Raw genomic sequence first — 20,302 nt, 5'->3', positions numbered from 1 at the left:
TTGGCATCAACTGCTTGCAGTGTAGGTTGCATATACAGCTGGGGTCTGGTGTGGCTGGTGTGCCGTGGCTGTGATGTAGGCCAGCAACTACAGCTCTGATTCGACCCCTAGCTGGGAACTTCCCTATGCCACACACAGGTGTGGCCCTAAAAACCAAAAAAAAAAAAAACTTCATTTAGCAGTAAACAAGACAAATAAACTCTCAACTCCTCCAACTTCACATTTCTTTTGTTTGTTTGTTTGTTTGTTTGTTTTTCTTTTGACTTTTTAAGGGTGCACCCACAGCATATGGAGGGTCCCAGGCTAGGGGTCAAATCAGAGCCACAGCTGCTGGCCTATGCTACAGCCACAACAACATGAGATCTGAGCCATGTCTGTGACCTCCACTACAGCTCACGACAACACTGGATCCTCAATTCACTGAACAAGGCCAGGGATCCAACCCGAGTCCCCATGGAAGACAGTAGTTCTCTAACCATTGAGCCACGATGGGAACTGCCAACTTCATATTTCTAATGTAATTCAAGTTATCACTGAAGCTTTTGTTAAGAAAAATACTATGTATTTGATTGAATAGTCTTCATTAATATCTATACATAGCTTGTTTTCAGATGTACAATCATGAAATAATAAAGATTTTTGATCAGTTGTTTTGTCTTTTTCTTTTTAAAGCTATTTTGGCCAGATCATTAAAACACTGCCTTTTCCTCAATATATGAATGAATCAATCCTTTTATTTTTTTCTCATGTGGGTTTTTTTTTTTTTTTGTTCTTCATACTCTGAACTTTTTTCTTTTTCTAACTTTTTTAAATTATATTGTTACTTCGCTGTATTTTTTTTTTTTTTCTTTTGTCTCTTGAGGGCCACACCTGAGGCATTTGGAGGTTCCCTGGCTAGGGGTCGAATTGGAGCTGTAGCTGCCAGCCTGCTCCACAACCACAGTGACATGGGATCCGAGCCATGTCTGTGACCTGCACCACGGCTCACAGCAATGCTGGATCCTTAACCCACTGAGCAAGGCCAGGGATCGAACCCATGTCCTCACGGATAGTAGTCGGATTCATTAACCACTGAGCCATAACGAGGACTCCTATAGTTCTACTTTTCTAAAGTCAAATAATAAACATTTTCATGATGACATTTTCCAAATTAAATAATATGTTCTAGTGTAAACTATATTGGGAAAAAATTTTAGCAGATAATCCTAAGTGTATTTGCAGTCATTTGAAATGTGCATTTGTGCATTACTAGAGCCACGAGTTGATATTAACTCACATGACCCTTTAGAAAGCAATTGGGGCTTTTGAATTAAGGATCATAAATATATTCATACCTTTTAATTTAGAAGTGCTTTTTATCCTTAAACATGTTCCCCAAAAGAAAAAAAACACAGTAATATTTACTATTCATAATATAGTGCTATTCAATTACTATTTATAATAGCCAAGTGAAAGCAACCAGAATCAGGTGAATATTGATGTAGTCATTAATAGTTTTATTGTAAAGACTAAAAATATGGGGGAGGGACAGAATTTTAAATTATATATTAAGTACATTTTCTCATGATGTGTGTGTATGGGCAAAGTGTGAAGAATGTACAAACATGAAGATAGTTACGTTTTAAAGTATAATTTTTTTCTCAACTCCCTACAATGTTGTCTTAATAATGAGAAATATTTTTTTAACGTGTTGGACTTACAAGTAACAAATACCAAGCTGAAGGCCGAACGAATATTTTCACATAAATTTATATACACTTACATTATATCTTTATCCTTTCCTTTAGAACATTATCAAGATCACTGAGTTAACCAGGGTGTGTGGGTGCTTTGGGGTTTTAACAGGTACCAGTCAGTGGCCCAGACCTGGAGGGCAAGCTCCTTCGTCCCCAAGCTATGAAAATTCACTCCACTCCCTGGTAAGAGCCTCTGAGAATCATACTTAGGTCACTTTTTTCTTATAGTGTGGAGTTCTTTTTCTTTTCTTTTTTCCAGAAAATCTTGAGTAACAATGAAAAAACAGTAGGATAGCATTACACACAAATTCTTTGCTGACAAATGGCCTGATTTAGTTGAACATTATGAGACACATTGGGTGTGCCTTTGCCATCTGTTCTTTTGGACATCAGGCTTCGGGTCTCAGGACAGCTGATGTTAAAATACTGATATGAAATTTTTGTTTCTTTAACAAATCTAGGGATTAATTTTGCTCTAATTCTATATTTATGTATAAAGAAAAGTTAAAGGAAAAGAAGAAAAAACACAGACCAAATAAAAGAAAATTAGTCCAGCAGATGCAAAATTGTTGTTTTATTCTTTCTTGTATGATATGTATAGCTTATTACATCTCTATTAAAATTTTTAAATGTGATTTTCTATTATTTTTTCATGAAGAGTAAAGCATAGGAGCAAAAACATTAAAAAACAGATAAGGCAGTAAAATAAAGCAGCTTGTCTAGATACTGAGCATTGAAGAATTTGTGGTAGGATGTTAACTACTGTTGCCTTTCTATGCTTACCCCAGAATTACAGAATTACAAGGCATTATAAAAACAAAATAAGGATGACTGGATGGAATGCTAAGTCATGCTATCATTTAGTAATTCCAGGTTGCAAATGTAAAAGTTCTTTTTCTGTGACTAACAGAATGTTTTATATTAAAGGAAAATTTTCTTTCACATATTTTACAAGCAAATATAAACAATGTGTGCTATTTAGATGCTAACCTTATAACTTTGCTGTTAAATCCCAGCCTGCTCATATCTTAATACAAGTAGATCTTGCAGGTCTCTGCGTTAACTTTACTAACATGTGATGCTGACATGCACATCAGCTGTTTCCTCATCTCTTTTGGAGTTAATCTTAACCTGTGCTTTGCCTCCTGTTCTGTCTTGACTTTGCCAGAAAAATCGAGTTGAGCAGCAACTTCACGAGCATTTGCAAGATGCAATGTCCTTCTTAAAGGATGTCTGTGAGGTACTATTTCTTTTAGATGGTGCCTTTTTTGTGTTTCAATTAATTATACTTCCTATTACCCATTTAAAATCTTCAAGCCTATGCAGACTCCAAAGTCTTTTAAAATCAAACAATGACTGTTTTTGTTTTTATAACAGTATATAAGAAAAGGCTTTTGTTCTCTTTTGTTGTCGAGTATGAATCTTTTTAAAAGAGCTCTACTGGCATGTGCTTTTTGTATTTTTAAATTCTAATATGTTTGTGTATGGGGCATGTGTATATCCACAGACAGACAATGTCATCTCAGTTTTGTGAAAGAGCACATTTGAATGTGGTCACCATTTCAGATAGGTATTAAATATTCACTTAAAACAAAATTACAACTTACATTTGATGGATTTGAGGACCCATCCTCATTGCCCTCATTTCAAGATCAGTGTTAAAGTTCTAGTAATCTTTTTATCATCTATAATTGAGTATCAGACACAGTAGCCTTCAGCTTTTGTAGAAGCTAAAAGAAATAACCTCATGCTAGATTGGTAAATCGATTTTATGAAGCAGTGATTTGCTTCTGAAGCTTTGTTAATTTAGCATAGTCTACAAATATCCTTTCTTTGTTGATTTGTAGCACAGGTAGTTTCTTTTGAAGCTACTTGATATTGAATTTCACTTACTGTCTTCCATATATCCCAAAGTAGGAATCATAGCAACTTAATGCATTTAACAGAAAACAACAGTAACCTCCAATTACTTGTTCAATCCCTATAGCAATCTCGAATGGAGGATCGTTTGGACAGACTGGATGATGCTATCCATGTGCTGCGGAACCATGCCGTGGGACCTTCCACCAGTTTGCCTGCTGGTCACAGTGATATACACAGTTTATTGGGACCATCCCATAATGCACCAATTGGAAGCCTCAATTCAAACTATGGTGGATCAAGCCTTGTTACAAGCAGTCGATCTGCTTCAATGGTAAAATAGTTTTCATCCTTTTTGTAATAACCCCTAAAGCCTGTTGTCCTAATGTTTTTCATGAAATCTTCCTGGAGAGGGTCCTTTTTTTTTTTTTTTTTAAAGAAGGTACAGTGGCCTTTAAGAATTTCTTTTACAGGGAGTTCCCATCGTGGCGCAGTGGTTAACGAGGTTAATGAGGTTAATGAGGTTGCGGGTTCGGTCCCTGCCCTTGCTCAGTGGGTTAATGATCCGGCGTTGCCGTGAGCTGTGGTGTAGGTTGCAGACGCGGCTCGGATCCTGCGGATCCTGCGTTGCTGTGGCTCTGGCGTACGCCGGTGGCTACAGCTCCGATTCAACCCCTAGCCTGGGAACCTCCATATGCCGCGGGAACGGCCCAAGAAATAGCAACAACAACAAAAAGACAAAAAAAAAAAAAAAAAAAGAATTTCTTTTACAGTATTGGGCAGGGTCATTGAGTATTTGCCCTTAAAATCCTGCTATGATCATGTGCAAAAAAGCATAAACTTTCTACAAAGACTATTTTAGCTTAAACTTGGATTTATTTTTCCAGATGTGTAATAATTGGCAGAACAGTTTTTGCCTTGAAACAGTGTGTAGAAAGTCCGAATAGCAAAAGCAATAAAGCAAGCTGAATTTCAAGGGTTCAGGTTTAGAAAAGCTGTTTATTACAATTTGGAACCAGTCTTCAATAGCAGAAGGAATGTAATATTGTTTGTACAGGTCCAAATTTAAGCTTTATTTCCAAATGAAAAAATGTGGGGTAGTTTTGAAAATGGCTGTAATTTAAGTGACAATGAAAGGAAGCAATTTTAGATTAATCCCTGAAGAGAATAGAATAATTCATTCCATCTTTTTAAAAACATGGTAATTTTTGAAAGGAGAAAAAAGTGAAATTCTACAGCCACGCACATCAAAAATTCTATGTTGAATGTCTTACCTTATTTTTTATCCAAATTATGTTTTAAAGGAATGAGGCTCCTTTTGAACCTGCTATTTAACTGAAACCATGTGTTTTCATGTTTATAGCATGGTTTTTAAGATTCATTGCATGCTGTGAAATATTCTCCTATGAAACAGATTTCTAGCTGTAAGCCATGTGATCAAGGCTAAAACTCACCTATCATCGAAATAATTAGGTGTCCCAAATGCTGAAGTCTTATGTTCTGTAAAATAGGATTGGTTCCAGATTTTTGCATTCACATGTCAGACAGCCATTTATATTCATTCTGGAGCTGCTGAAGTAAACATGAAACAAGACTGCCTGGTTTCCTGAGAAGAGTGTTTTTAGCAACATGAGTGACATTAGATGCCTGTATATCTTAACTACCAGTTTTTTGTTTTTGTTTTTTAATGTCAGAAAATCTTGAAATTCAGGCTCCTTTTAAATTAGCTTTTGTTGCTATTGATAAGGTATTAAATGTGAAAACATTTATAAATTATTAAATTCATAGAACTCTCAGGGTGTATCGTTTCCACTCTTAGTGAGTAGTAATAAAATATTTTTAACAGTATAAGGTAGCATTTGTTATAAATTATTATTTTGCTCTAATATTGTTTATCCTTACTTAGAATAACTTGAAAAGCAACATATTTGAGTCCTAAGCTTGTCTCATCTACAACATTTGTGGTTCTTAGTCCTCATCTCATCATCATTTTTTAATTCTTCACTGCTCATTGCTTCTACTCCTTTTATTATCTGCTACATTATTTGATCTATCTCTCGCTCCTCCCAAAGAAATGTAGATGTTTGTATGAAATGTAACTTCTGTCTTTGAGAGCTTGTTTTTTCCACCAACTTTATATGTGAGCTGGCAAAGAGATTTTTCAAAATCCAGTCCTCCAAAGCCATGTTAAAACCCTAGTGCATTTTAAAAGGACTTGTAAAGGAAGATTGTTTCATTAAATATTGCCCTGAAGCTTTTAATTAACGAAGTGGCTTCCATTGTATCCACTAGGAATATACTGCCTGCTTCAGAGCTGCCAGAGATATTTTTTTTAAAGGAAAAAATTCAGAGTAATCTAGAAAAAAGAGTTCTTAAACATGAGGTGAGTCCTGCTTAGTCTGAGAAGCACTATCAGTGCTGCTATCAGTGCTGCAGCAACCAAGGCCAAGCTATTGCTCAGTTTGTCTATCAAGGTCTCCCTCGAGTTTTTATAACCTTCTTAGAGGACCCAGACCTGGGAAAAATGTCTGCCAGACATCATCTGCTGTATCCACTCAATCCAGACACAGTCACTAGTGGAGGTGGAGATGCAGATGTTTCTGCCAGCCTTACCCTCAAAAGTAAGACAAAAGCTGACACTTTTGAGTCAATATTCATCTCCCATCCTTCTGAACTGAACTTTTTAACTGTGAATACTCAGTTCTCAGGACCAAAGGATGGAATGTAATGAAGATCACAGTCAGCCAGTGACTGTCCCAGCTAAGTCTTAAGTGTATTGTTGGAAAATTCTTATCCTGTGGCTATGTTTCTTTTTTGTTGTTGTCATTTTATTTTTGTTTGGTTTTTTTGTGAGGGTTTTTTGTTGTCATTGTCGTTCTTTTGGTGTTGGGGTTTTTTTTTGGGGGGGGGGTGTCTTTCTTGACCACCCCTCGGCACATGGAGTTCCTGGGCCAGGGATCAGATCCCGGCTAGGGATCAGATCTGAGCTACGGTCTCAGCCTAAACCACAACTGTGGCAACATCAGATCTTTAACCCAGTGAGCCTGGCTGGGGATGGAACCTGTATCCTGGCACTCTCAAGATGCCTCTGATACTGTTATGCCACAATGGGAACTCCCCTGGAGGTTGTTTTTCATGTCTTAGAGCTTCCATCAGTACTGTCAGGAGCTTTGCTCACATGCTTTGTACCCACTTATGTGGAATCAACTCTGTTCATATTCTTGGAAGGTTTGTGATTTGGGGAACATATTATAATTTTGCCAGCCATCTTCAAGAGTTAATCTCCAGCTGTTATCATCCCCTCTCGCCCCCAAGTATTCAAACTGATCATGACTAAGAAATGATACAATTTTATATTCTGGAATGACTTTTCTTTCTTTCTTTTTTGGGGGGCACAGGGGGGACACCCCCACAGCATATGGTAGTTCCCAGGCTATTGGTTGAATCAGAGCTGTAGCTGCTGGCCTCTGCCACAGCCACAGCAATGCAGGATCTGAGGCGCATCTGCGACCTACACCAAAGCTCATGTCAATGCCAGATCCTTAACCCACTGAACGAGGTCAGGGATCGAACCTATGTTCTCGTGGATGCTAGTCAGGTGCTGAGCCACAACGGGAACTCCTGACTTTTCTCTTTTGTCTCATGTAACTTCCTGATAGTTTATATACTTTCCCTCTGCATTAATTAGTATTTTTTAGGCCCCTAAAAATGGAGGTTATGTGGCCAAAATTACAAAGTAACCATAGAAATATCAGTTTATCAGATTATTCTAGATCACTATTTAGAATTTGTGAGGTCAGCTTCTTTCAAAAATACTTAATTTTCATCATTCCATTTATTTTTCTTCTGAGAGTAGAACCAGTCTACTAAACATAAATGCCATTCCAGGAACTCCACATAACATTTACATAAAGTTTTTGATGTAATGGATTTTTGTTCTCATGGGCATTTATTTGGAGGTCACCACTCTACTTGCAAGTTTTAAATATATTACTTTCTCTCCTAGCACTTAGAAGAGGAGAGCCAGCATACTTCTGTAAAAGGCCAGGCAGTAAATATATTCAGCCTAGCAGGCTTTTACGGTCTCTGTCACTACTTAATTGACATTATAACATGAAAGCAGCCGCAGAAATTATGAAAACAAATGGATGTGGCTTTGTTTTGATAAAACTTTATTTGAAATAAGTCTTCTTTATTAGTAAAAACAGGACCAGATTTCACCCACAAGCATACTTTGCCAATCCCTGATGTAGAATATAAATTAGCTTCCCAATGCAGGAAATGAGGATTAGCAAGTTTCTTTTTCTTGGAGCCTATAACTTTTTGCTTGTTTTGTTTTGATAAGTAGTTTGGGAGCTTTGTCAAAGTAGTTGGACTCTCTGAGGTGCCAGAATGCCCTAGGAGTGGAAGAATAAGAGTTGATGGCAGGATAAAAGTAATACAAAAAGCTCAGCTCTCAGTCTTCAGTGCTATCAAGATTATTTGTGGTGTGAAGTCTACATGGGCAGGTTGGCCAAAATAGTGTCCTCGATCAAGGAAATAGCTTTGTTGCTGAGAACCTTTCTTTACATTGTTTTTAGTTATAACAAGATTATGCCAGTTAGATCATCTATAGCTAATAGCATTGATTTGTACATCCATCTTGTCTTATAGATGAATAATTATTATTGTTTAACTGTTCTAGAAAAAGATTTTTAAATTTCGCACAAAGGTGGTGAGAGGCTATCAACCTGCCAGAAATATGTTAATAGGAGTCAATATCAAAAGCCTTAACTTTAACAATTGTTTCTTTTAACTGAACAAATTTGCCTAGCATCAAAGGTTAGGATTAAATGAGGTTTCAACCACAGAAAGCTTTTAACGTATTTTAGCTATCTAATATACACAAAAGTTAAATTTCCTGAAGATTGTTGTAACAGTAAAAGAAACTAGGAAGTGAATAATTCCTACTCCTTTTTATATAATTAGTATAGCCAGGCTGCCATAGTTTTAACATTTCCTCTTATTTTTGAATGGGATTAACATTTTCATTTACTTAATTTCCTACTTCCTTTCAGTATTTTTGATGGTTTCTATATATATATATTTTGTGTGTGTGTGCCTGTGTGTGTTTTTGTCTTTTTTGAGGGCCACACCCACGGCGTATGGAGATTCCCAGGCTAGGGGTTGAACCCGAGCTGTAGCTGCCGGCCTATACCACAGCCACAGCAACGCCAGATCCAAGCCTTGTCTACAACCTACACCACAGCTCACGGCAACGACGGATCCTTCACCCACTGGGTGAGGCCAGGGATCAAACCCACAACCTCATGGTTCCTAGTCGAATTTGTTTCCGCTGAGCCATGAGAGGAAGTCCCTCTCTATATTTTCTTAATGCAAATATAAAACATAAGACTTTATCAGACAGTGTTTTTAGAGTTTGATTGATATATCATTTAAATTTTAAAACACAAAATTGGGTTTTTAGAACTACTGAAATATCATCATTAGACTTTAGTTTTGTTCCTATTCATTTCATGTAGGAATTAGTTATTAAAATGAACTGCTGACAGGAAAAAATGCTGTTATTAAGTCAGAAATTGTAAAAGAATGAGACTCATTAACTTCATTTGGGCATTACAAAGAGATTTCAGCAATATAAAGTTACTGTACATCATATCTGTTTATGGCTATAATATCTAAAATACTGAGGCCCAATGAGATAGCTCTGTAATAGCACTTTTTTTAACACAAAGTATTCAGAGACAGTGATTTCAACTTCAAACCAAGTAAGTTAGAGTAGGAGCTTTTGTGTTAATGGAAGCTTGTTGCAAATCTTAAAAAACTCCTTATTTATGGAGTTAACCATTGTGGCGCAGCAGAAACGAATCCGATTAGGAGCCGTGAGGTTGCGGGTTCTATCCCTGGACTTGTTTAGTGGGTTAAGGATCCAGCATTGCCATGAGCTGTGGTGTAGGCTGGCAGCTGTAGCTCTGATTAGACTCCTAGCCTGGGAACCTCTGTATGCTGCAAGTGCACCCCTAAAAAGAAAAAAAAAGTTCCTTATTTATGATACAGGATAAAATAATATCCAGGGGGGTCTTTTGATTTCTTACAAGTCCTGAGGAAATTTAACTCAGGCATTTCTTTTATTTATTTTGTTTGTTTGTTTGTTTGTTTGTGTCTTTTTGCCTTTTCTAGGACTGCTTCCCGAGGCATATGGAGGTTCCCAGGCTAGGGGTCTAATCAGATCTGTGGCCACAGGCCTACACCAGAGCCACAGCAATGCAGGATCTAAGCCGCATCTGCAACCTACACCACAGCTCACGTCAATGCCGGATCCTTAACCTACTAAGCAAGGCCAGGGATCGAACCCACAACCTCATGGTTCCTAGTCAGATTCGTTAACCACTGTGCCAAGACGGGAACTCCCAGGCATTTCTTTTAATTATCATTTTTATTACCATTTTTCGTATCGTTTGGGGGTTTTGTTTAAACTGTGGTTGGAGATGTCTATCTTGTATGAGAGTAAATAATGTTCAGTTGTAGACGTTAAAGCTGCCTTATGTCATGATTTAAAAATATAAATCATATCTGCTTTCTAAATCCTAAACCAGTTAAAGAAACTGTATTTTTCTTCTAAAAAATTAAGTTATTAAAAGACTAACAGGCGTATTGTAAATTGGCTGTACTTCAATAAAATTTTTTTAAATGAGAAAAAGATACCACCATGCAAATAGGATAATTTTTTTTTTAATTATAGCATTTTTTGTCATATATCAGTGCATATGGACTCATTTCAACCTTATATTTAGACAGTATTTTATTATTGTAGATTTGTATACAGTGGAAATTGTGTGTGTGTAGGTTTCAGCTGATCTGAAGGAGTTTTAACTATTTTACATTTTCTAACCAATTTTTTACTAAATGGGCAACTTAAAATTTTTGTGTTTTCATTAAGGTCACATCATAGTGCTTTTAACAGGTTTGATACCATTTTTTAAATTCAGAAGTGTTCAAATGGCAACTTTTTTAAGTTCGAAAACCATACAGGTTATATATTTATGTAAGTATCATTCTGTAACAGTGGAATTCTTCCAGGTTTTAGCATAAAACCCCTCTTTGAATAAAATAAATATACATAAGTATATAAAGATCCTTTAATCATTTTGTAGATTAATACTGATTAATTGAAATCATTAGTTCTCAGTGAATAGTACAAATTGAACAAATTATTAGGATAGAATTCAGAATCAGAAAGGAGTTCATATTGAGTACTTTTCAGTCTGTCCCTTAATTCACAAGACCTCTTATTCATTAACTAATCAGATTTAACATTTTTCCATTGTGGGTGTTAAAGCCAGTGGCCAAATTAAATGAAAACGAGTCCCTTGTCGGATGCTCCCACAAAAGTAAGACCGTGAGTAGTAGATTATAAAGATTCAGAATGCAAGATGATGTCATTTAATGGAATGGGCCTTTTATTCTGAAATGGAACTCATTCATAATAGTTGAAATTTAGAACATGGCAGACCTATGGGTTTGCCTTCCTCTGCTACTCCCCAATAGAAGCAGCCTGTCAGCTGTATGCTAACGAGATGAACAATTAAACAAGGTCCCGTCTGGCTGGCCCCACAGGCTCTGAGCTCAAACAAAGAACTATTTATACACCTGTTGTGTGTGTGTATGTGGACAGAGCCATTTGAATGGGTAGCTACAGATTAAAGGGAAGACATGAGAGCCAGGGTGAGCAAGGGTTAAAGAAAACTATAAGAACTGTGAAAGTTAAATTCTCCAGAAAATATATGAGGGTCATTTGCAAGAGGAATCAAGTTACAAAGAAAAAGTTCCTGCTCATAATATGAAAAACTCCAGACATAAAGCTTTTTGCTAGTCTGAGGGCATTTTTTAAAGGATTAATTTTTTCTTTTGGATGCTAGTGATGCATGTTGATATGAGAAAATACTTAGTTTGTAGTATTTCATAGAGACAAAAATATTCACTGACATTTATATCCCAAAACAAATTGAGCAACCTTTCTGATTTTCCTTTAGGGAAAAGCAAGATCCCTAAGATATATTGTTTAGATCATAATCCTTTGTCTGCCAAGCCCTTCATCACAAAGGAGGTAACATAATGTTTTTATTAGTTGAGGTTCAGAAAAAAACAAAGAATTATTTATACTAATGAAATAAAAAAATAAGAATTTAGTAGCTGCGTCATTACCTCTTATTCAAATGAGTGAAATTCATTTTATTACTGTTCAGTGCCATTGTCTTACAGAGCTGTAAAATAAACTTCAGAGGTACGATATATAGTAAATATATATATATATTTCTATTTTAAAATTTGAAAGGCTATTTGTTTTTAAATTGGTATGATAGCTCAAAATATTGGATAAGAGCAAAATTAGCACATATTATCAAAGATCATAAGTTTCAAGTCCACATTTTAAACATAAACATAAAAAGCTTTTACTTTATCCTGCAGTGATTTCTTCAGCCAATCAAAATTATCCTAGTGAAATATTATCTTTAAAATAGGCCTAGGCTTCCTAAGATTCCCAAAGAATTTTTAGCTATGTATTATATTTATATTGTATCTGTTTTTATAAATAGGGAGTTATAAACTCACCTGCCCCTAAAATCACTGAGTAGTTTGTAGCTAGAAAGAAAGCAATAAGATTAATATGACCAGGATTCACTAGAGACAGGTATCATGAACTGTTTTAAAAATAGTTTTCTCTCTTGACTGTAATTTTCACAGTCCACTTCTTCACTGATTGTTAGGTTCAGTTCTTCAGATTTTTCTCAAGGTTTTTTGTTTTTTGTTTTGGAGGTTTTTTGTTTGTTTGTTTTTTAGATTCAGTTCTTCAGATTTTTCTAAGGGTTTTTTTTTTGTTTGTTTTTGTTTTTGTTTTTTTTTCTGCCCCTGGTTTGGGGCAGAAATAGATGCTAAAAGACTAAGGTAGGATTTCCAAAGTAGAAAGAGTATAGAAGGCTGCCTTAGTTTCTGTGGTCCCTTCCCAGCTTTAAGATTTTATGATTCTAACCCATGATGAAATTGTGGTTTAGAAAAAGTATATAGTCAATGCTTGATCATCCCAGGGAGTAGTGACACAGCTAATCCTCAGCAATGACTAATCCTCAAGTAATTTTAAAAGTAGCTGTGGAATACATTAAATGGGTTTTTGAAAACTACATTAAAGATAAGAATAAAGGTAGAGGACAGACATTTCCTAAAAATTGTGATGGAAGACCTGATAGGTTCTAATTAAGTCCATTACCAGTAGTTTACATTGCCTAAAACTTCACTTTGGTTTCTTTTGTTTGGCTCACCGGAAGCCAAAGGATAAACTTGCATACGGGTATTTATACCTCTTAGGGTAAAATCCATACAAAGTCATGAAAGATAAAATTACTCAAGAGGAATTCAAAGCATGGCATTTTACTGGCATTGAAAGATTTGTTGAAAAACAGTGGTTCTCATGTATAACTCCAGGCAATAAACCTATTTAATTAAAGGCTTAATCTTATAATTGACACATCAACCATTGTTCTATTAAAAAGCTTCATTTGTAACCAGTTTTTCTAAAAATACTGCAATAGCTAAAACACAATGTAGTGTTTTCATGCCTTACCTTCCAAATTCAGGTTAACTATGACTTGTCTAAGTTTGATTAAAACTGAGAATAAAAATGTATGGCATTTTTGTTGTCTGGCAATGTAAAACTATTTTAAGTGACTTTAATTTTATATTGCTTCTGTTGCTCTTTTAAAATTTTTGAGAAGAGGCAGTTAGAGGAAGAAAAAATAAGACACTTATAATAAATATGTAAGGAAAGGCCATGCCAAAATAGAGATAAATATTATTAATACTTGAAACAAAGTGATATTTATTAAATGAAAATTCATGAATAATATATTAGGTAGTATGTGGAATAGGTTTTCATATTAACTGATACAGAATTATTAATAGAACCTAAAATGTACAGTGCTTTATGGCTTATAGAGTGCTTTTTTTTGGGGGGTGGGGAGAGTCTTTTTAGCGATGCAACCGCAGCATATGGAAGTTCCAGGCTAGGGGTCGAATCAGAGCTGTAGTTGCCACCCTAGACCACAGCCACAACCACACAGGATCAGAGCTGCACCCTCGACCCACACTGCAGCTCACAGCATTGTTGGATCCTTAACCCACTGAGCAGGGCCAGAGATCAAACCCATGTCCTCATGGATGCCAGTTGGGTTTGTTACTGATGAGCCACTACAGGAACTCCCTAGAGTGCTTTTCTGCTAGCTCTTTAATTCTCACAACAGCCCTCTGTGAGATATAAAATTTGAGTGTTGGAATTTTAAAAAATATTTTTATTCAAAAACTGGACTACTGTCGGGGTTAATAGATGCAAACTATTACCTTTGGAATGAATAATCAATCAGATCCTGCTGTGTAGCACTGGGAACTATATCTGGTCACTTATGATGGAGCATGATAATGTGAGAAAAAAGAATGTGTACATGTATAACTGGGTCACTTTGCTGTACAGTAGGAAATTGACAACACTGTAAACCAGCTAAAATGGAAATTAAAATAATAAAAACCATATAAAAAACAAAAACATAACTACTATCAAGTCTTTTATAATCCAAAACCAGAAAAAGTGGCACCCAATAAGTTTATTTTTTTTAATTACTCAATGAATTTTATTACATTTGTAGTTGTACAATGATCATCACAACCTGATTTTATAGCATTTCCATCCCAAACCCACAGCCCATTCACTCTACCCCCCACCCTCTCTCCTTTGGAAACCATAAGTTTTTTAAAGTCTGTGAGTCATTATCTGTTCTGCAAAGTTCATTGTGTCCTTTTTTTTAGATTCCACATGTAAGTGATAGCATATGAAGTTGGTATCTCACTGTCTGACTAAACCTCACTTACCATGGTAATTTCTAGGTCCATCCATGTTTCTGCAAGTGCTATTATTTCTTACCTTTTAATGGCTGAGTAATATTCCATTGTGTATACATACTACATCTTTATCCACTCCTCTGTCTATGGACATTTGAGTTGTTTCCGTGACTTGGCTGGCACCCAATAAATTTAGATGAGCGATGTTTTCTCTACTAAACACAATGAAAGAATTTAAATAAGTACCACCCCTGAACTATCTGTTTTTAATTTTTAATTTTAGGTTGGAACTCATCGAGAAGACCCTGTCAGTCTCAATGGCAATCATTCAGTCTTGTCTAGTACGGTCACTGCTTCAAGCACAGATTTGAACCATAAAACACAAGAAAGTTATAGAGGTAACTCTATTGTTGATTTTTAACAGTAATATAGACAGAAGTATCATTTGTAACTTTATCATCTTTCTCACAGACAGATTGACATTTATGAATCAAAAGTCATCTTAGGTGGAAGAATTCCAAACAGTAGTGCTACTGCATGAATGTAGTAATGGATATTTAGGGTTTCAGTTGGCCCATTTAGCTGGGTCAGTTATGGATATTTCTTGATGGGTAGAACCCAATGCAAACTATTGTTCAATATTTCCTGATTATCTTCTTACTATCTACTGCTTCTGTCCTGTCTCTTTTCCTTTTTTTTCTTTCTTTTTTTTTTTTTTTTTTTTTTTTCTTTTTAGGGCTGCACCTACAACATATGAAAGTTCCCAGGCTAGGGGTTGAATCAGAGCTGCAGCCACAGCAATGCCATATCCAAGCCATGCCTATGGCCTACACTGCGGCTCACAGCAACTACAGATCCTTAATCCACTGAGCAAGGCCAGGGGTCGAACCTGCAACCTTGTGGTTCCTCGTCTGATTTGTTTCCCTGCGCCATGACGGGAACGCCTGTCCTGTCTCTTTTCCTAAATCACTTCCCCTCATGACTGAGTCTTCATGGTCCCTAGAAGCAGTAAGAAAAATATTCAGAATGTTTAGAACTCTGAATGATAACTAGCTATTGTTTAGAAAATTATAATTTAATTGGAGAGGCAATCCTAGATAAAAAGCAAACTGTGGTCAATGTTATGATCGACCTTAGAAACAACTACAAACTGTGTTCAGTGTTACAGTAGACCTTATAAACAACTACAAATATAGAGCTAAGACTAAGATTGCCAAGGTCAAGTTTTCCCAGTTCTGTTTAAGTATGATGCCTGTCTTATTGTTTGTCCAGGAAAATGTTGAAGTTTATTTCCTTTACCTTGGCAGCATCTTAGAAGTTAGTTTCTAAAATGCGTCACATTTCTTGGTAGTTGCCTGGTGGTCTAGTGGTTAGGATTCCTTGCTTTCATTACTGTGGCCCAGGTTCAATCCCTGATTTGGGAATTGAGATCCCACATCAAGATACTGCATGCCACAGGCAAAAAAAAAAAAAATCGTGTTTCTTATACCTTGTTTGATTGTTAAATGGTGCCTGCAAGTGAGCATTAGAGTGACCACCAGGGTCAAGCTTGCTTTTTTAAATACACAGGCTTTAAAAAGCATTTTTTTAAGGTTGTGGACATGTACTTTGTAGCTCTGAATAGTTTGCCATTTTAACATCCTCAGATTTCCAGCATAGCCCAATAACAACTAAAGATATTTACCATCAAGAAAGCTTTTTTTTTTTAACTGTCTTAGTTCTGATTCATAAATGAGTCTGGACATTTATTTTATTCCTTTGTCTTTTTGTTAGGTGGCTTGCAAAGTCAGTCTGGAACTGTCGTTCCAACAGAAATCAAGACTGAAAACAAAGAGAAAGATGAAAACCTTCATGAACCTCCTTCATCAGATGACATGAAATCAGATGATGAATCCTCCCAAAAAGATATCAAGGTTTCATCTAGAGGCAGAACAAGGTATTTATTAGCATCCAGGTATTAAATTTCACTCATTTGCCACAGGTGAAAATATTTAGAAAATTGAAGACTATTATGCATTTATTGTCAGCTATGCTCTAAATACTGTGTTGGGAGTTTATGTCTGTTATTTCATTTAGTCCTCTCAGCATCTCTCAAAGGGAGGCATGTGAAGCTGACACCAGGCTTATGTTTTCCATTATACCACAATAGTTTGGGGTCTACATATAAAAAAAAATTAAATTTCTCCCTCCATTGCTTATAGACTGAAAAACAACTAGAGACCAAAATAGCTAAAACCAAGTTAAATGATATATTATAGACATTTAAATACATCTATCAATAAATATTATATATTTTATATAAATATACTTATATAAATATTATTATATAATAACAAATATATCATTTTAAAGTTAAGTACATGGTAAGAGCTGGCAAACTATGGCCCATGGGCCAAATCTGGTCAACTGCCTATTTTTATATGTAAAGTTTTATCAGACCACTGCCACCACACATCATTCATTTACATACTGCTTGTGGCTGCTTTTATAGTGCAGTGGCAGATTTGAATAGTTGCAGCAAAGATCAGTGTTTACTTTCTGGCCCTTTATAGAAAATTTTCAACTCCTGTTTTAAATAATAATTTGAAAAAAGTGTGGAAAAGGAAGTATTCAGTGTCCACTAGTGTTATCAGGGAAGGTTTTCTGCTTTGAAATATGGATATTGACACACAATATGCTACTTTCAAATGCTTTCCAGATTTTTCTGTCAGATTTTTCTTCTAGTTTTACAGTAAAATTAGATGATTTGTTGTACTTGTGATACATCCTATTTCTTGATATTGATTTGTCAATAATATTAAATATCACAAACAGATATTCATATTGAAAACATTTTTCTTTGTATTCAATTATGGTTCAAAGAAAATTGTAGTAAGTATGGTAGATTAACTAAAAGAACCAGCAGGGTCCTTTCTTTCATTCACATACTTAAAAGTTGTCCTTTTGCCTTTGACTTTCTCACTCTTTTCAACACTTTAACATTTCTCTTGGGGAAAATTTAATCTGAAGGTTCAAATACTATCATTTTAATATACATTTTGCTCAGCTGTGCCTGGGCATGAAGAAGCAAAAAGTGAATCAGGGAATCCAGATACCACTCCTTTGAGGCATCTTAATTTTTTCATTATTCAAATAGAATTTTAAGTGAAATAATATGCATCTCTCCTCCTCATTCATCCTTTCACTGTGTAAGTCAGCAGCCTTTCTGTGTAAAGGGCTGAATAGTAAATAGTTGAGACTTTGTGAGCTCTACAGTCTCTGTTGCAAATACTAAGCATTGCCATTGTAGCAAGAAAGCAGCAAAAGATAATACATAAACAGGCAGGCCTGGCTCTTCCAATAAAATTTTATTTACAACAGGTATCTGGTTTATGGGCCATAGTTTATTGAGCTCTATTATAGGTCATCAGAAATTGAGAAGGCAGTATAATAGGTTAACAATACTTAGTAGTTAATAATATTAAATTTAAAACATGGCCTGTGGACAAAATAAGGCTGACCTAAGTTTGAATCATGGTTTCATCACGTATTTGCCAAGTGACATTGACAAGTTATTAAAACTTTCCTGAGGTTTGATTCCATCTTTGAAAAGAGACTTTCAATTTAGAGTCTTGTGAAGTAAACTGAAAATTATTCATGTAGCCCTTTGCACACTGTCTCACAGGCAGTAAACATTAGTAAAGGTACTCTAGTAACTTATGATGATGATAAATTTAGATATGTGCTCTTACTTTTCTTCCATGGAACACTAACCTAGGTTCTTGATGCTACACTGCCACTAATTAGCTGTGTAATCCTAGGGAGGTCACTGGTCTTGCAGTGATTCTCAACCCTGCTGCAGACTTCTGAAACATTTTAGAAATACAAGTACAGGACCCCAAGCTCACCATATCAGCATCTCTGGCAGTGGGACCTTTGAAAGCTAAATTTTTTAAGTGCTCCTAAAAAGTCTAAAGAGTGGCCACCTTTGGAAACCTTTGGGATAGATGTTCTGTAAAGTATCCTTTGAAGTCAGAGAGCTAGTGAGTCTCTATTGTCAAAAGAATATGGAGTTCCCGTCACGGTGCAGCAGAAACAAATCCGACTAGGAACCATGAGGTTGTGGGTTCGATCCCTGGCCTTGCTCTGTGGGTTAAGGATCCAGCATTGCCGTGAGCTGTGGTGTAGGTTGCAGACAAGGCTCGGATCTGGCATTGGTGTGGCTCTGGCGTAGGCCAGCAACTACAGCTCGGATTAGACCCCTAACCTGGGAACCTCCACATGCCATGGGTGCAGCCCTAAAAGGACAAAAGACCAAAAAAAAAAGGAATATGTAATTCTTGACAGTTAACCATTATGTACTTATTCTTTATTAGAATACTCAAGGTATTACAGAAGAGGTGAAACATTGATTCTTTCTGCACATTTGAGGCTCTGCTCAGTAGTTTATTTCTGAAATACAGAATTTTCTACAAGTTATTCCAAAGCATTTTCCTCAGATATTTTGTCTGATTGGTCTATTTTCATTACAGAAATTTGAAAATTATAGAAAAGCACACACTGAAGTCACAAGAAACTCCCAGAATTAACTACGCTGTACTTTTCAAGGAATATCTGTTTTTCCATAAATACAGTTTAAATTGGAAATAAATTGGATATACATTTTATAATTTCAATTTTTATTTAATAATATATTTTTAACCTTTTCATTTTTCCTTGAGGGTTTTCTGCAGCATGGTTTTCTTCCTTTGTTTTGGGGTTTTCATTTGTTTTATTTTGTTTGGTTTGGTTTGGTTTGGTTTGGTTTGGTCTTTTAAGGCTATACCTGGCAATATTTGGACGTTCCCAGGCTAGGGGTCAAATCAGAGCTGCAGCTGCCGGCCTACGCCACAGCCACACCAGATCAAAGCTGCATCTGCTACCTACACCACACCGGATCCTTAACCCACTGAGCAAGGCCAGAAATCAAACCCGCATCCTCATAGATACTAGTTGGGTTCATTACCGCTGGCCCACAATGGGAACTCTCCTTTGTTGGGTTTTTTGTTCTTAGGCAACTTTATTGAGGTTTAACTCATATGTAATAAAATACACAAATTTTAAGTATACAGTTTTTTCCTTTAACAAATATATACAGTGATATAACCACCACCACCTTAATAATGTATAATATTTCCACCACCCCAAAACATTCCTCATGCCTTTTTATCATCAGTCTTTTTCTCCCATCCTCTGGCAACAATTGATCTGCTTTCCATTACCATAATTTTTGTCTTTTCTAGAAGTTCCTGTAAATGGAATCATATAGTATGTAATCTTGTGTCTGGTGTCATTTACCTAGTATAGTTTAATTTTTAGAGGCTACATAGTAGAGCATTGTCTGGATGTACTGTGATTAATTTAACCCACCTCCTAATATTGGACTCCAGTTTATTCTAGAATAAAAAATTCTGCAATCAGCTTCCTTTACCTAAGTTTCTATTAACATCTCTAATTATATTCTTTGGATGAGTTTCTAAATTAGAAATTGCTGATCAGGAGGTAATGAACATTTTAAGGCTTTGGATTCATCCTTCAAAAAAAAATGTTCTAGTTCACCCATGTTTTAAATTCATTACCACTGATGATGATATTTCTCTCTGGAACAAAAAGTAGTCATTTTCTGGAGTTCTCATTGTAGTACAATGGGATTGGTGGCATTTTGGGAGCAAGGAGATGCAGGTTCAGTCCCCTCCCTGGCACAGTGGGTTAAGGATCCAGTGTTGCCACAGCTGTAGCTTAGATTGCAACTGTGGCTCAGATCTGATCCCTGGCCCCAGGAACTCCATGTGCCATGAGGC

The 20,302-nt window shown here is 36.0% G+C and overlaps 1 protein-coding gene and 1 long non-coding RNA gene across 25 annotated transcripts in view; one reads left to right on the top strand and one right to left on the bottom strand.

Moving 5' to 3' along the window:
- TCF12 (transcription factor 12) overlaps positions 1-20,302 on the top strand; it is a 372,042-nt gene that overhangs the window by 335,569 nt on the left and 16,171 nt on the right. For 12 of the 24 annotated variants that reach the window (XM_021094704.2, XM_021094696.2, XM_084969161.1 and 9 more), the window contains 5 exons: positions 1,846-1,919; positions 2,905-2,976; positions 3,724-3,930; positions 14,767-14,881; positions 16,257-16,419. In XM_021094704.2, the coding sequence (XP_020950363.1) occupies positions 1,846-1,919; positions 2,905-2,976; positions 3,724-3,930; positions 14,767-14,881; positions 16,257-16,419 (631 nt within the window). The remainder of the gene's footprint in view (positions 1-1,845; positions 1,920-2,904; positions 2,977-3,723; positions 3,931-14,766; positions 14,882-16,256; positions 16,420-20,302) is intronic. The other 12 variants (XM_021094715.2, XM_021094708.2, XM_084969204.1 and 9 more) reach the window with 1 other exon arrangement.
- LOC146406343 (uncharacterized) lies at positions 4,668-11,746 on the bottom strand. The gene is made up of 2 exons (XR_014810891.1): positions 9,957-11,746; positions 4,668-8,902 (listed from the first exon to the last, which is right to left on the bottom strand). It is a non-coding gene; the product is annotated as an uncharacterized LOC146406343 (long non-coding RNA).

Source organism: Sus scrofa, chromosome 1, assembly GCF_054392235.1.
Source record: "Sus scrofa isolate SSC_HxYL_T2T_F1_AM1 chromosome 1, Sscrofa_HxYL_maternal_Yorkshire_Landrace_v2.0, whole genome shotgun sequence".
Taxonomy (NCBI): domain Eukaryota; kingdom Metazoa; phylum Chordata; class Mammalia; order Artiodactyla; family Suidae; genus Sus; species Sus scrofa.
Note: the sequence above shows the minus strand (reverse complement) of the source record. Positions and strands in the feature narration are given on the sequence as shown.